The sequence below is a fragment of the Anguilla rostrata genome, chromosome 2, assembly GCF_018555375.3.
Source record: "Anguilla rostrata isolate EN2019 chromosome 2, ASM1855537v3, whole genome shotgun sequence".
In the NCBI taxonomy this organism is placed as follows: Eukaryota; Metazoa; Chordata; class Actinopteri; order Anguilliformes; family Anguillidae; genus Anguilla; species Anguilla rostrata.
In genome coordinates, this window is record NC_057934.1 from 40,687,241 (window position 1) to 40,704,130 (window position 16,890).

The 16,890-nt window shown below is 39.1% G+C and overlaps 1 protein-coding gene across 3 annotated transcripts; it reads right to left on the bottom strand.

The window, feature by feature from the left end:
- Window positions 1-19: 19 nt before the first annotated feature.
- On the bottom strand, window positions 20-16,763 carry LOC135248033 (circularly permutated Ras protein 1-like). 3 transcript variants are annotated; one of them, XM_064322146.1, is made up of 21 exons: window positions 16,423-16,753; window positions 14,986-15,094; window positions 14,416-14,688; window positions 14,035-14,274; window positions 13,302-13,436; window positions 12,794-12,874; window positions 12,518-12,591; window positions 12,012-12,200; window positions 11,598-11,639; window positions 11,137-11,226; window positions 10,749-10,900; window positions 9,854-9,935; window positions 9,540-9,652; window positions 6,755-6,839; window positions 6,548-6,654; window positions 5,448-5,560; window positions 5,235-5,346; window positions 4,830-4,970; window positions 3,823-3,916; window positions 963-992; window positions 20-154 (listed from the first exon to the last, which is right to left on the bottom strand). In XM_064322146.1, the coding sequence occupies exons 2-21, from the start codon at window positions 15,074-15,076 to the stop codon at window positions 59-61; spliced, it is 2,340 nt and encodes a 779-aa protein (XP_064178216.1). In that variant the 5' UTR covers window positions 15,077-15,094; window positions 16,423-16,753; the 3' UTR covers window positions 20-58. The 3 variants fall into 3 exon arrangements, 2 of the variants coding, with proteins under 2 accessions (XP_064178216.1, XP_064178215.1); XM_064322145.1 differs by having other exon boundaries at window positions 9,522-9,652; XR_010328356.1 differs by lacking the exons at window positions 20-154; window positions 963-992 and having other exon boundaries at window positions 4,830-4,930; window positions 9,522-9,652; window positions 16,423-16,763.
- Window positions 16,764-16,890: the final 127 nt, after the last annotated feature.

Consider the following 16,890-nt stretch of genomic DNA (forward strand, 5'->3'; position numbering starts at 1 on the left):
CTTTCTTCTCACAACAACACCTCATCATATCTTTTAATGAAATGAAGATTGATTATTTTCACATCTTTGGTTTGGTCCCATTCTTCAATGAAACAGACTTCCTGTTGCCATTCTTCATTCCGTAAAGAAGTGCTGCACCTGTATCAGTGAGAGACTGATGGGGGAGGCAGGAGTTAAAATGTGACATGCACACAGCCAGTGTCCTGACTGGATGCTACAGATCTCCCTGCGCTGAACTATAGCCCTCTCTTGCACCCACCAGGGGGCCCCGCTGACTCCAACGCTGTCTTGACATTCTCATTAATTAGGTTAACTGAAACCTTGAACTGAGCCACTTTCTTGATTGAACCCCCCCTTTAAAGAGTCTCCACTAAAAAGGCACATTAATTCTGCCTCTGTGGATGAGTTTCAGAGCCCCTCCTTGCTCAGTCGTATTGTTTCATAGGGCTATCAGACAGTAATTTGCAATCTGGAGCTGAGACAGTTGGGACTAATAGGGGAACAAACCGTAAATACAGTCAGAATGTCATCCAACCAGACAGGCCGAGAATTTTATTATTTGTAATAGAGATTACCAAAGGGCAAAGGGTTTCTTTATTTACATAAAATGTAGACAGGTAGCTCTACATGATTACAAGCTGGTCCGAAACCTAGGACAGAGGGTGTCCTTTAGACAAGTAGACCAGTAATAGACAACTCAAGCACATTATCATTCATACTGTTCCATGCAAATTTGACTCCTAGAGCACAGCACAGACACACTACATACAATACAGAACTATAGCTAAATAAAGCAGCAACACAGAGACACATAAACACACACAAACACATACACACACACACACCATTGAAAACAGATACTGTAGATGAACATACATAATAAAACACAAAACAAAAACAATGTGCATGCTTGTGTGTGCAAAAGGTACACACATGTAGAACCATAAAGTAGTGTTCATTACCTGTGTGTCTGTAATGGAACCAGAATTGTTCTGGGGGACAGAGAGATATATGTTTATGAACAAAAATTAATTATTTATGAATGCTGTGAATATAAACAATTAAATAACAGAATGCATCACGTAAACATTGTTGCAGTACTATTAATAATGCATTTTATTACAGAAACTACACTTGAGTATTAGGAGTGAATACTGTTTCAATATTTGCAGTTAACAGTGTGCATCATTGAAGGAGGTGCTATGTATGTATGGCTATTTCTGGTATCTGGTATAGTTCATAGACAAAATTGAACCAACAGTCTAATGAAATTGAGGGGAAAAGGCAGGTATAAAATAAACAACACATTTTAGAACTGCACCTATTCTTTAATTTAAAAGGTTGTTTTATTGAGCAATACTATTTTTCTCAAAACCATAGGTATAAAAAATTATTGGCACCCATAAATGTACAATAAAATTCTACTTAGAAGGCTGTGAAAAAGTAATACAGTTCCTTAAAACTGAGATGAACTTAAATACAATGCAGTGAAAATTTATTTGCCCCCTTCCTGATTTCTTCTACCATTGCATATTTGTCACAATGAAGGGAAGGGCACATGGACAAAGTGAGGTCAAGTAGTATGATTAATTTTCCAGCAGTGAGTGATGCCATCCACATCAACAGAAGTATTACTATGTGTGCATAAGCACTCTTTGTGTTCCACCGTCAGGTCTTTAGATATAATGTAATATTAGACAAAGGGAAACTGAGTAAACACAAAACACATGTTTACAATTATTAATTAATTTATTTAATTAAATATGTTATCAAACACCGATATCTCCCCTGTGAAAAAGTAATTTCCCCCTTAAACTTAATAAAGATGGTTGAACCATCTTTAGCAGCAATAATTGCAACCAAATGCTTCCTATAGTTTGATATCAGTCTTTCACACTGCTGTGAAGGAATTTTAGCCCACACACCCTCACTTCCAGAACTGCTTTAATACAGACAAATTGGTAAGTTTTCAAGCATGAACTGCTCATTTCAGCTCCTGCCACAGAATCTCTATTGGGTTCAAGTCAGGACTGTGACTATATCACTCAAAAACTTAAATTTTGTTTCTTTTCAGCCATTCAGATGTGGACTTGCTTTTGTGTTTTGGATCGTCGTACTGCGTAAAACAATTATGCTTCAGCTTCAGCTCACGGACGGATGACTGGACATTCTCCTTAAGAATTTTCTGATACAGAGCAGAATTCATGGTTCTATCAATAACAGCAATTTGTTCAGGTCCTGAGGCAGCAAAGCATCCCCGCACCATCACACTACCACAACCATGTTTCATTGTTGGTATGATGTACTTACAGTAAAATGCTGTATTTGCTTTACACCAGACATAATGGGACCTGTGTCATCCAAAAAGTTTCACTTTTGACTCATCTGTCCATAGAACATTATCCCAAATGCTTTGTGGATCATCAAGGTACTTTTTTGCAAATGTGAGAGGACCACTGCTGTTTCTCTTGGTAAGCAGTGCCTTCCGCCTTGCTATTCTCCCAAGAATCCAATTTCTGACCAGACTCTTTCTTATTGTGGAGTCAACCCAACACTGGCCTTAGCTGAGGTTAGGAGGCCTGCATTTTTTTGGATGTTCTTCTGGTATCATTTGTGACTTCCTGCATGAGTCATCGTTGCACCCTTGAAGAAGTTTTTGCAGGCCGGTCACTCTTGGGAAGATTCACAACCATTCTCCATTTGGAGATAATGGCTCTCACTGTGGTTCAGTGGAGACCTAGAGCCTTATGAATGAACCCTTTCTAGACTGATATATTTCAACAACTTTATTGCTCATCTCTTCTGGAATTTCCTTTGATTGTAGCATAGTGTGCTGCTGGAAACTTTGTGGTGACTACTTCACTCTGATGGTAAAGATCTATATGAGTGAGATTTAACAGGGCTGGCTGCAATCAAGCCTGATTATGAATGAAATTGGGTTAACTAGTTGATTTAGTAACTAAGGGGCAAATACTTTGTGTGATATGGGTGTTTGTTAACTTTTCATTAAATAAATCAAAGCAAAAGAAGGCTTCCCACACCAAAGATTCCTCAAACAAATACAAAGCAAGCAAATACTTTTCCACAGCACAGTATTTAAGTTCATCTCAGTCTTAAGGAACTGTATTGTGACCTTCGATCACTTCCAGTTTCACTAGGGTATAAAAATAAGATAACATGCATGTAAAATACACCCTTGTCATCCAACACCAGGGAAGTCAAAGAAAGGATGAATCAAATCAGATAATGGGTACAATAAATACATAAATGGCTAAATATACCACTAAGCACAGTTAGGTTTTAAACTGGAACAATTGTGACACCAGTTTCTTTTTTCAATATTTTATATATTTATAATTTGTTATTTTTGTTGATTCCATTGAGTCACCAATAAAGTACAATATTTCCTATGTGTGAAAATGACAATATATAGTGCCTTCCAAAAGTACGTTAATGGTAGGGTGAAATTTGTTATTTTTGCTAAAATACTTTCTGGTTTGAGATAAAAAGATGAATATGAGTCAACAGTACAGAAGTAAGTTTTTATTTCTTAGGCATTTTAATGGCATATACGTTTTCACATATTTACATTTTACAGTAGAAGCTGTTTTTATGTTCTCCTCCAATTTTCATTCTTTGATCTCAAATCCAATTGTCATAAGTCTATAGCAAAAATAACAGATCCTACTCCTGGCTGTCAAATTACGTTTACCACCTAGACACAGAAATACAATGGGATATAATGTTGTGTCTGAATATGTTTTTGGTAAGACAATCACTTAAGCTTTGCGTGGCTGCATGCAATGTGATAGATGGACTCACCCCTTTGTAGTTTTGTATATTGTCGTAGATGTGAGCCATATTTTCCACCCACTGTGTGTATTGTTGTTTCTCTTCAGGACTACTCATGTGGTTTCTGGGACACAAAAGATTATTTTTTTTATGTCCTACCAAGTAAAACATTCAGCGCCCTGTTATAAAAGTTAAACAATAGCACCATCTGTAGTTTAAATTGGGAAATAGACTATGTAACCATATTTTGGTTTCTGTAAAATAAAGCGTCACAATGGTCATAATAAATGAGAGGGGCACTGTTAAAATTCTACACACAATGCACATGATTAGAACACACAGAGAATATGTTGGTGCTGCTGTACTAGATGTCAGTCCTATCCTCAAAAACGCTGTTGCTTCAGATGACTTCACTTCAGGCCTATTTTAAATCCCCTCTTCCTCTCCAAAATCATGAAGCATGTGGTGGCCATCCAACTTCATTTGAATTAAATCCACATAATTTTATGCAACTTTTCAATCTGGCTTCCATCAAACTAATACAGGTAAAAACACAATCTCTTCTGTGCACCAACTCCTTTCACAAGAGAATGCAACATGCAAGAACTTCACATCGCAAAACCTGAGCTGGGAACTTGCTAGGGAAATAGGAAATCCTGTCGTTCTGTGTCAATGTTCAACTGTGTGCTCTTGAACAATTGAACACTCATTTCACAGAGAATAAGTCCTGATTTGTGAACTTTTTTTTTTTGTTAAGAAATGAAAAAGATCAACCCCCAGTACAAGTTCTAGAAATGTTGTATCAATAATTCTCAAATAAATCTCAATGGGTTTGGTGTCCAGCATGGCACACAACATCACGATAATCTGTATTTCAATATCAATATCTGGAAAGGAATCAAGTGCAACCCAAGATTTTATTTTTATTATTATTATTATTATTATTATTATTATTGTTATTATTATTATTATTGTTACAACATCCACAAAGGCAAGTGTCCTGTGTAAAGGTCAATGTCTTTACTCTGACAACTTACAATGCTCGTTCCATCAGTTTCCTCTGAGTCTCCCCCTCACTCAGAGCATCCTTATAACGGCCTCTTACAGCCAATGCAGCGCAGGACTGGGAGGCATTGAGCTGAAGTATAGACAAAGAGAGCGAGAAAAGGACCTGGGAGCTGACAGAGAGGACAAATGAATGCATGAATTGTGTGGGAATTGAAGAAACTTCAGAAGAAGAGTTTTATTGGAGGGTTCTATCTTTTATACCCCACACCCACTGACTGCCCAAAGGTTATATAGTACACTCCCTCAACAATGACAGTAAGAAAAATACAGGTCAGATAAATAAAATATTTGTGCAACTTACGGGCACCTCTACCAAAACACATCAGCAAACTATAAACCATGGAAGACTCAGGGAACTGCAGTCAGCCACTCACCTATCCTGAGTTACTCTCCTGTCTACTGAGAGAACTCTGAGCACTGTCTGTCCATCCATCCTTCTGTATCTGATCTGCAACTGAACGAACACACAGCCACCCGAGAGCAGGACTAAGAAGGAAAAAGAAAACATATTCTAGTAACTTGTAAGACAGCCCATCAGAGAAATAGAGTACTGAAAGCACAGTCTGGTCTTGAACAGTCATGCTAACTTTGTGTGTCTTGCTCGCTTGCTCGGAACCTGAAGGTGATCTCTTTGTCAGCAGTCACATTCCCCACCTCCCTGATCGCCTTGTGTCCCTGCTCCCTCTCTCCTTTCACAGTCCTGGAAACAGAGAAAGCATTATGGGAGATGGCACAGACAGTTAGAGTATTAGCCTTAGCCTGCAGTATGCGTATAGATGTATAAATACAAGGACACACAAATTTACACACACTCGTACACTGACACATACATAAATGTATCACTTAAATTTATAAGTATGGAGGATTTCAACATGCACTTCTCAATATTGAAATATAGCTCATCCTTAAATATGTTTACAGAATATGAATAGACCCTTTCACAGAAACTCAACTGGTCCTACTCTAAATTAGGGTTAAATCTCTTCAATAATACACTGCATCGTCAAAAGTAAGTGGACACCGGGCATTCAACATCTCATCCAAAATTATGGCCATTAATATGGAGTTGGTCCACCCTTTTCTGCTATAACAACCTCCACTCTTCTGGGAAGGCTTTATACAAGATGTTGGTGCATTACTGCAGGGATTTGCGTCCATTCAGCCAGAAGAGCATTAGTGAGGTTGGGCGCTGATTGGGTGATTAGGCCTGACTCGCAGTTCAAATGTGTTGGATGGGGCTGAGGTCAGGGCTCTATGCAGGCCAGTCAAGTTTTTCCATGCCTTTTGACAAAACCATTTCTATATGGACCTCACCGTGTACACCGTGCTGAAACAGGCAAGGGCCTTCGCCTAGAATGTGATCATATGCTGTAGCATTATGGTTTGCCTTCACTGGCACTAAGGGGCCTAGCTCAAATCATGAAAAACAGTCTCAGACTAAGGGGTGTCCAGATACTTTTGGTGATAAAGTTTCAGTTGCATGTTTGCATAAACAATCCAATAATACATTTGATCAAAGTTCATATGAATTTCACATGTTGTTTATGAAAACAAAGGAATGGAGTGAAATCAGGAAACACAAGAACACCCTGCGTTAATGTGAGAATAAAAGGCAGGTAATAGCTGGTCGAAAAAGCTATAGAACCCCCCATATATAATGGCTGTACAACAATCCTTTTTCACTCACAGTGTGGTGGGTAGCAGCAAGGTAACACTGCAGTGTGTGGCCACTATCCTGCTCTCCAACACCTGCTGGAGCTCTGTTTGCAGTTTGTTTGGATTGGCAATCACTACCTGAGAGAAGAGACAGGACATGCCCAATCACAAAGCTTAAATCTGCTTTCACAATCTAAGAAGGGAGAATTGGGAGCAGAGGACACGAATGAGGTCTTACCTTCCCTCCAGTTCTGTCAGCTAGTCTCCCCAGTTCATGCAGTCTACAGTCTGTTCCCTCTATAGACAACACTGATACAAGTATCCTGAGAGAGAGAGAGAGAGAGAGAGAGCGAGAGAGAGATGCACGCTTACTCCAATGACCAGGTTACCGCCTGCTGAAGATGAAAAAGAAAACCTTCTAGAGACGGCCAACTTGTAGCCTTCCCCCTCACGAGTTCCAGGCAAAAACAATAAACTAAAACAACAAGCTAAAATAACGAAGACAAAAGAAAGTAAAACGGCATGACCACTTTCCCATGTGCTGCCCATAGCTGGCCCGCTTTCCAGCCGGCACCAGCTCCTCCAGCTTTTCTGTGGTGGATTGCTTTCTTTTTCTTTCCTCTCTTCGAACAAAACTCCAAAAATAAAACGAACCAAAAATCATAACCGCGCTCTCGGCATGAGCTCCCAGTCTCGGCCTCCTACCGGAGAACAGGGCACACTTTAAATACCAGGACTCTAATTGGTAATGCTCTCTAAGTGCATGTGCCCACTGCCCACTTAACCAGTGAGTGTGGTCCTTTGATTGCCCTGAACTTCTCCCACAAACCGAGCCATGCCACAGTGGCTTACTTGGTTTACATTTTGGCATAAACTTTCGGTTTTTCAGTTTCACGAAGCAAGTTCACAATTCAGCCAAAAGTTGCTGCCAGGGCAACAGAGTTTTAAATCCAAACAAGTGAAACCGCAGGTTTTAGCAGGTTAGCCAGATAACATGGACGTAGCTACACTGTGAAATCACACAGAACAACAGCATAAATTGACGCACCTTTATAAGAGATTCTTGTTGATAAACAAGAAATCATTGCAATACTGTATTTAGAAGGTAAGCTATTAGAGACCAACAAGATCCTTTAAAGGCATACTATGTATGATTTTGCGGCCCTTGTAGACTCTGTGATTGTGAACCCCACTCCTTTGTCCTCAACCACACCCACACAGTGTTGCCAACTATGTTCTATGGAAAGTAGCTAAGGCCTCCTCTATAAGTCGCTAGATGATGTCATACGTTAATTTGCATATGTATGACGTCACCACATAATCATTTGCATATATTAAAAAACGAGTAATGGTAAAGCATGCCCGCGCAGTACTAATTGTTGTTTAGTCGCTAGATAAAGCAGGCTTAGGGAAAGGGTTTGTGCAAGAATAGGTCAGTGCAGAATCTTGAGCAGATAATCGCTAAAGGTCAAAGTTGCTAATCTTGCGACTAAGTCGCTAAATTGGCAACACTGCACCCACACCTCCGTTGAGGATGCACCCTCAAGTGCTACAAGCAAAATGCCAGGCGAAGAGGTGAGGTGGTCAGAGATATTGATAATAGCATTTTCAGAGACCTCCAAAGAACCCCTTCCCAGCCGTGGTGTGCACCCCAGCTCTTTGAAGAATGTACAAGTTAGTTCCTGGAAGTCTAACTATTGTGAAATGTGTAGTCCAGCAAGCTGGCCCTCAAGATTAAGGACCTTGCTGTCAAGGTGCTCAATAAGCTAAAAACGGTGGCAGACGAACTCCTCCAGGAAATTGCTGTCCAGAAGTACGATCATCCTGCAACCTTAACACAGCTTTGGCCACATTTTAATCCCCTGACTATGTCCCTATCTCTCTCTATGTCTAGATAAAGTTACTCCAAAGACGAAGACACTAAGACCAGGACTTAGAAATGCATTAGGTGGCTTTGAACAGCTAGTAGCAGAAACCGGAAGGGCAAAACAAGGCACATTTAACTAATGTTACGCAATGAATTAATGACATGAAAAAGAACAACCAGGTGCAAAATCAAGTGGATTATAATTATCTAACTTAGATTTTTATAAATGGCATTAACTGAATAAAATAACCTTGTACTAGGTTATATTTTATTTAGATCTTAGGACAACCTAAATTTATCTGAACTGGGTTATAAAAAACTTGTTAAGGTTAGCAACTTAACAACAGTGGCAAATTATCTAACAACAGTTAGGATTAGTCCTGAGAGTACGAAAAACACAAAACAAACAACAGCAAGGAGGTGGCAGAATTAGCTAACCAGTGCTTAACAGTAGAAAAGGTAGAAAGTTCCCTTTCTGTTCCCTAACGGAAACAAAGATTTTCACCTTAGGAGCAAAACCGTATTACCTTATAATATGGGTTATAAAAACTCAAATTAAATATCAATTACACACTTGATAATACATCCTCCAACAAATTTTTCCTAACTCTGACAAACTCCTTCTTCTACAATTTTGTGCCTGGAGTGTGTATCAGGCACAAGCAATCAAGCAAGAGCAAGATTGCACAAAAGTGCTTGTCAGTCACCATGGCATAACTGGATTTGTTCTCTACAAAATGCATAATAATTAATGAGACACTTCCAAGCTAGATGGTGTGATATTATCTGCTCTGCTAGTGGTTTACACAGTCAGGGCTTGACATACTGTGGCTGAATTTGGCCACATTATAATGCTATAACTAGGACCTTTTCGGTGGGTTACTACAGTTCTCTAATTTTAGAGTTCCCTATTCTAGAGAATTGATGAGGTAATATACTTTATTAGATGGGCAGCGTCTTCCTGCCCCTTCCCTCATGGAAGTCATAGTGCATCTGCCTCAGTACTTTTAGTCATTCCAAATGGCATTGTTGGTTACATCATGGCCTTAGCTTAGGGCTGTTACCACTGTGTATCATTGCACTGGCTCCATTTATCCTGCTGATACATCTGAGATAGTGAGAATAGTATGTTATTGACCCCTGGTTAACAGCATACTCCCCCAGGTCCTGGTAGAAGATGGTGGAGGACATCAGTGAATGAGGGTCCTTATCATCCACATCGAGGTTCCCCATTTCTGTGTTGGCCTTGCCGTTTGTACAGATGACCACCTACAGGAGAGAATCTTAACTTTCCCCACTGACTTGAATTTCCAACCACAGTCATCATAATCTATATACCGTTTATCTCATTCGTTTTTGTGAAAGAGCAAACAATATTCCCAGATTTCCAGCCGAAATAGATATATTTATTGAACATGGGAAAGGAACACCAGAAAACCAGATAAGAGATGTGGACCAGCACAAACTAACCTCTGACCCAGGTTCTCGAGAGGCCATGGTTATGGCAATGAGTGCTGCTGGACCAAGGGCTGTGGCTCCACTCTCTGTAAGCCTAAAGGTGACAGAACAGTAAAAATTCAAACATGAGTATAGCAGACATTGGTTGATCTTCCCAAAAAGTCACCTCCCGTTCTTCCTCTGACAATAATCTGAATTCAATCAAGATTTCTCATTAAATCAGCTGTTTCTAGGAAAACTTTTAATTTATCGCATTTTATCTCACTTACATCAAATCACTCTATAATTCAGATATTTGTGCCGCATTTGTGAGATTTTCTCCAAAGATCTTGTAGGCTTGCATCTCTTAAAGCCTTCCTGTCCTGCTTCAACCCCTGCATCTCTTATCTCAAGCACAGAACTATGGATTTTTATGTCAAGATGGAATAACTGTTTGATTATGTAGCATATGCTCATTACATTCATTGTTTATATGTTGTGTGTTTAAATGCCTTCCTGGTTTGTGCAATTTTAACTTCCTTTGAATAATTGATTGGCAGGGGAAGAAATTTCTCAACACATTCAATCTTAACTGACAAACCAGCTATCACCAATACAGTAGAGTTGTACTCCTATTATCATTAATATTTCCATTAATGCAGTTCATTTGTTGGTACCTTTGTTAGTTGCTAGTTAATTGTTGTCCTTTTTCTGAGTTTGATCATGTTTCATGACTTGCTCTTGTTTTGTTGCTCTTTGTTATTTGTTTTTTACTTTTGGATGAGAGCACTTCCTCATAAATTTCTATCTTCTATCCTCATAAATGTTATAAAATGTAAAAAAAAAAAGTTTGCTCAGTTCAAAATAAGCATGTTTGTCCATTTATTAGTGGTCTTTCTGTTTCTCTTGTGGCTGTTGCTTTCTGTACCTTTGGATTTGTCTCTCCAGGTGCTCGCTGCTCTCTGAGAGAGGCAGTGGGCGGGGGAAGCTCAGTGCTGCCTCCTTCAGGTAATCACTGTCAATGAGCTCTGCCTCCTTGAAGACCCGGGTGGGCACCTCCCCAAGGCCATGCAGTGTCACCTCAAAGAAAAATACAAAAAGAGACAGGAAAAAGAAAAATGATAATGTGGGTGAAAAGAACGAGAAAGCACCATCAAATGAGCAAACATACGGCTATAGACCGTATAGTACCAGGCCACAGTACAGTAGGCAGATACTAACAGAGAGTGACTTTAACCACAAAAAAACAAAGACATATTGTACATAGTGTACAATAAGCAAATAGGACAAATGCTGTCATGTGGTACAGGCAGTACCTGGTTGTTGAAAGTGATAAGTCCCACTCTAGTCTGTGGCTTTCTTTCATTCAGACTGCAAATACACTGTACCATTGCCTGTTGTACACACTGGGGACATCAACATGGGTCATCATCACATCTTCATCATGACTATTATCATTTTAAACAATTACATGACCATCAGAAGCATCATCATTTTCAACAATCACCTGTAATAAAAAATGCCTCCAGCTATGTCTAAACCAATCCTTTCTCTAAGAGAAATTGTGCTTAATATATTTTATAGTTACTTTTATAAGAAAACTATGGTATGTAAAAATATGTCAAGTTTTAAGCACCAGCATAATATGTCCAAGTATGGTTGTGTTATATTTGTTTAGGTTTTCTGGTGGAAGAAGGCCAGAAGAACAGCATTCCACCCATTCAATCCCAGAGACAACATAAGTTCTCTAAGCCTAGTAACCAGGATATGACATCACCTGAAGACGTGACTTGTAGGTTTTCTTCCCAGCTTCAGTCACCTGTGACAGAGAGTGGAGAGAAGGCTGAGTACAATAGACAGAGAATAAACCATAAAATTAGCAAGATTTGGTAATATTATTGATCTCAAACCTGGTCAATGCGTGATAATGCTCAATTAGAAATACTCACTAGTCCATTGTACACCATAAGGACTGGTGATTTATGACTGGCAATCAGTAATGTGGATGTGTGTTTAAAAAAACCAAAAATGATTGAAACTATCAAATTTTAGGTTAAAAGACTAGTCGTGCAAATCTAGAGCTGAACTTTCAAATTTTGATTTCAAGCATTAAGCATTATGTGGCAATAATTCACAGATGTAAGACCCTAGCAAAGGCACCCCACATAGATTGACACAGACCAGTGCATACTTGTGAGGTTATAGACATTGATCCTGAGATATCGATACAGAATATGAGCAGTGATTCAGCTGGCAATTTGGCAAGCTCATCAGGGTTCAAGAGGAAAAGACAGTCCTGGCACCCCATTGGAGGACAATTAGGTTCAGAGGAAGGGGGAGTCCCAGGCTCCCATGGCTGGCAGAAGTAACACTTGTTCACCTCGAGAGAAGAACACAGAAGAGGAGTGTGTGTGAAAAATAAATGAAACTCTGCATCAAAATGGTTCAGGTTTCAGAATATTTGCAAAAATATTTTTTGTTGGTTAAATCTTGTTATTGCTAATAGGGACAAAATGAGATATAAAAGTTAGGAACACATATACTTGTTTGCTTTGTTTTCCATTGACAGGCCACAAAAAATGATTTTCCTTTGTAATTATTATTATAATTATTTTCTGTGACATTTAATGTGTGCTAAATGCTATCTACCTCATTGTGTTTATTCTTCTAATAACCATGTTAATTGGTGCAAATTACCATGTTGTCATAATATGAATCCAGGGCGGATCCACATTGTGAGCAGGAGCTGGGCACACCCTGCATTGTTTGAACTGCAATTCGACAAATAAAAACACAATCAGCATCATACTGGATTTATATTATGTCAGACATCAGTCTAACAGATCATTTGAATGAGTCTGAACTACTAATTAAAATTAATGTGGTACTATACAGAAGCATTGGGTGGAAGTGTCACACTATGTGCATACACACACATTATATATACAAATATCACAGTCATAATTTACCTACCATTTTCTTCAGTCACAAGAGTCCCCAAACTAACAAGAATTACATTTGGGTTGCCTGGCAATGGTTGGTTATCCAGGGATGCTGTATAATTCATTGACATCAATGAGAATTTGAATAAGGAATCATTTAATCACAGCTGGCATCACAAGAACACATGTTCACCTAAAAGCTGGAGTGCTGACTTAAACACCGTGACTGACACTTCTGTGAGGTGATATATGCACCTCCTGTAGCTACTAAGTTGATTGAGTGAGTGGGTGATGTGCAGACTGACACAACGGCTGATATGGCCGGAAACATACTGATGCTGCTCTTTAAGTGATGGACACACTGAAAGAACAGCGGATGTGATTACAGGACAAGATAGGCCTTTCTCCAAAACAGCCGACACCATGAATAAATGTTTCAGTGACAAAGGTGCATGCATGTGTATGGTTGTAACATCCATATACCCTTTCCTAAATCAGTGAATATTGAACCAACTCCTCAAAAAAACATTGACTCTTACCTGGATTGGTGAAGGCTGGGGCGTGAGGGTCAACTCGGGGGGCAATGGGAGGGGAAGGCGTGGAGGATTTAGGCAACAGGATTAAGTATTCTGGGAATCTCTTCATAAAGGAAGGGCGAGGAGGGAGAGGTGGTGCTAGAATCAGAGCAAAACATGACTCTCTGGAATGAGAGTGGGGTAAATCTTACCTGTGGGGTAGCATTTAAATTCCTATTATAGACTGACTTTTCATTCATCAAAAAACTCCCCATGTCAACCAAAAAGTGTGATATGGAGAATAGCCAATTAATCAGCTATCAATGTGCCTTTGCTATTTCAACAAAAAATAAATGACATTTGGCATCATATAATTAAATGCTATAGTCAATGTCATATGTCATTACTTTTAATAAAACTTAGTAATAAAAGAGCTGCCAGGGGGGCCTTCAGATGATGGAAAGTTATTGAAAGCTTCAATCACAAAACATACATACCTAAGTAATACATCTGCTAAATCAATAACACAAAGGAAACAATTAATAGTATATAAATATAATAACCTCTTCACTTTCTGTAGATGTCACACTCTCATAGTGTGTTTGCTATGAAAGGGGAAAAGAAAATTAAGTTTGTTTGCTTTGTATGGGGGTTCTGGAATATTACAGTACCATGGACACAAGAGGTCTTTGGGTCAAAAAAGATTGAGAACCACTGGAGTATTCCATACACTAACATTTAGGAAACATAAGCTCACCTGACTTTACAGGTAACGTTCTGTTAGCCACACTGAGAAGATCCACCCCACTGCCTTCTGGGATATTATATGAATACTCAGGATCTAATGGATGCTCCTCAATCTTTGGTTCTTCCTTGGGAAGGTCATAGGTCAGCCCCTGCTCTTGAGAGCTGGAATTGAGGTCTTTGAGAGCCTGTGAAGCAGGTGCTGGAGGACAAAGGTTGTCCAGCTGGGCCCTGATTGGTGGAGGTAAAAGAGCTATATGAGGAAGAAGAGAGAAACTGTGTGAACAGTCTCATTGTAGTCCCATTCAGTGTCAGTTCTGAGACTGTGCTGTACGCTGTCAGGTCCTACAAAGAGTTTAGGTTACACTCACTGACTGATTATTCTGTCTCTTACCTTTTCTGAGCACTGCTGGTGATGACTGAGGTGCAAGGGGCCTCCCTGGACCCTCTGGGGCAGGGTCGCTAGCTTTAGCTTTGAGGAAGAAAGCTGAATTGTCATACACATGCAGGTTATTCCCTGTACTCTTTTGGTTTTCACCTCCTCCCATTTGTCCCAAAATTCTCTTTTCTGGGGAGGCAACTGGAGGCCTGTGAGATTTCTCAGCAGAAGCAGGAGGTGGAGGAGGAGGTGTGCGAGGACGCAGTATTTTGAGAGGAGGGAGGAGAGCTAAGAACAATAGGGTTCCAGTGTAAAACAAGAGTAGCATTTTGAAATATGTCATTAATGAACAGATAATTAGTTATGTCCTTTGAATCAACAATATAAATGGCAATGACTTCAACAAAGAAGGTAGTTAAAATAGAGAGAACAGAAGAGAGTAGGGGAGAATTTACTGTGTAGAAAGAAAATGAGAGAAAAGGAACTTCACAGTGACTTATATAAATTCATAAACAATAATTAAAAGTTACTGGTTTAGAAAATCAACTGATAAGTGACTATATGCATTAACAATCAATGTCTCACCTGAACGCTTAAAAACATTATGGTTTGGTTTCTGGGATGATTTCTGATTGATTAGAGGAGGGATATAAACAAATCCACAAGCAAATTCCATTGGTTGAATGAAACTGTCCTGTAAAAATTGAGATTTGCATATTTGTGTGCTCAAATAATTGATATGTTTATGCACCTACACATTTACATGAAAACATATACACATACATCCACACACATTCATGCACGCACACGTTAATAGAAAATTAATCTAAGGTTATTCATAAGTCTATGCTTGCAGTCATGTCAGTTTACTGCTCATCCTTTAATATGGAGATAAATCATGGATGATAATCCCTTATGTGTGTCCTGATTTTAAACTTCAATTTATTATCTTCACTAAATATTAAATCCTACCTCCACTGGACTGAACTTTTCTGCCTACATTCAAGATTGTGGTAGGCTACTCATTCTCTCAAGCCCTCAGATAAACCTTGGATTACATGCTATTTATAAACAGCGATTATAAATGGTTCAGGGAACAGAAATTAAAAACATTTTTTAAAGTGATATCAAGTTCTAAGTGAAAACCTTAATTCTAAATGTTTTCTAATTGTTTGATCTTTTTTTGTTAATTTTGCTTGGTATCTGCCTGCATTCCTCCTGCATTTTACATTACATTACATTACATTACAGGCATTTAGCAGACGCTATTATCCAGAGCGACTTACACAACTTTTACATAGCATTTACAAAATAATTTCTGACTGTCCATGCTTTTCTGGGCACCATTCAAAGATTCAGAGCCATATCCTGAATGGTTTTTCCAAAATACTTTTTTTTCATTATGGTACTTTTCCAAAAAGAGCTTTTTCAAGAATTTCATGGCAACGCTTATCATTTGATGACACTTCTATGTCATGATGCTTTTATTGAATGGTGTGGTCATCTGCCAGTCAGTACAAGTAGGTTGGGGTCAGACAAGATCATTGGTTGTGCTCACATTCAGAGCAACAGTGTGTTACTGGATCACATGGCCAGCCCAAAATTCTAACAGTAAAGACAAAAGCTTACTTTCTTTTTCATTTTGAAAATGCTCAACAGCTTCCACTGCATCAACTTTACTCAACTGCATTATCCATGCATTTAATTCATGCAAAACTCAGTATTGGTGTGCAGCAATCACCATGAGCAAATGCATTTCTTCCATTCCTGCTGTTCTTTGTTTACATTCATGCCCCACAGCTGTCCTGTCAAACCAGTCCTGTCATTCTGGTTCTTCCCACGCAAGTGTACCATACATTATATGCAAATGAAGGACAACGGTTGGGAAAAGGAAAGAATAATGTCTATACATTGTATAGCATAACATAAAGGCATTTGTGGTACACTTCAGAAAGGCACACAGAATGCCACAAACAATGTAGACACACATAGAATAGACATTTAGTGCAACTCAATACTCACAATAATGTACTGAAAGATTCTGGAAAAGCAACAATGAATCAAATCAGAGAGGTGATCTTGGAGACAGGCAGAAAATAATGCAGAAAGAACATAATATTAAATACCATGGAGTGTAGATATATTGTGAGATGCAAGGTACAATACAAATCCAACAGAGAAGGGACACATTGGCACTTACCAGTACCTGCTCCCTGCTTGAAGAGGCAGTCTCTGAGCAGGTCACAGCTTTAGTGAGAAAGAAGCGTGTGGGATAGGAAGAGTAAAGTGACAGAAAAAAGGGAGGGGAGAGGGAAGACTATCAGGCATTGGAAAAATGAAAAAGGGAGTGAAACCTCTCACATCTATCTCCATTTTTGCACCTCATAAATAGCCCTGATAATGCAGCTTAATTCCTTGGGCAGTGTGGTTCCATGGATGCCTACAGTACTCACTCTCACTCTCAGGTGGTCTGTTCCATTCTCAGCAGTA

What these genes read in the sequence shown, in the direction of transcription:
- LOC135248033 (XM_064322145.1), bottom strand. Translation starts at nt 15,076, where the DNA reads ATGGAATTTGCTTGTGGATTTGTTTATATCCCTCCTCTAATCAATCAG. An exon ending in CTGACAGAACTGGAGGGAAG is followed by an intron (nt 6,655 to 6,754) that starts GTAAGACCTCAT and finishes CTCTTCTCTCAG; the next exon opens with GTAGTGATTGCCAATCCAAA. An exon ending in GTTCCATTACAGACACACAG is followed by an intron (nt 155 to 962) that starts GTAATGAACACT and finishes CTCCCCCATCAG; the next exon opens with TCTCTCACTGATACAGGTGC.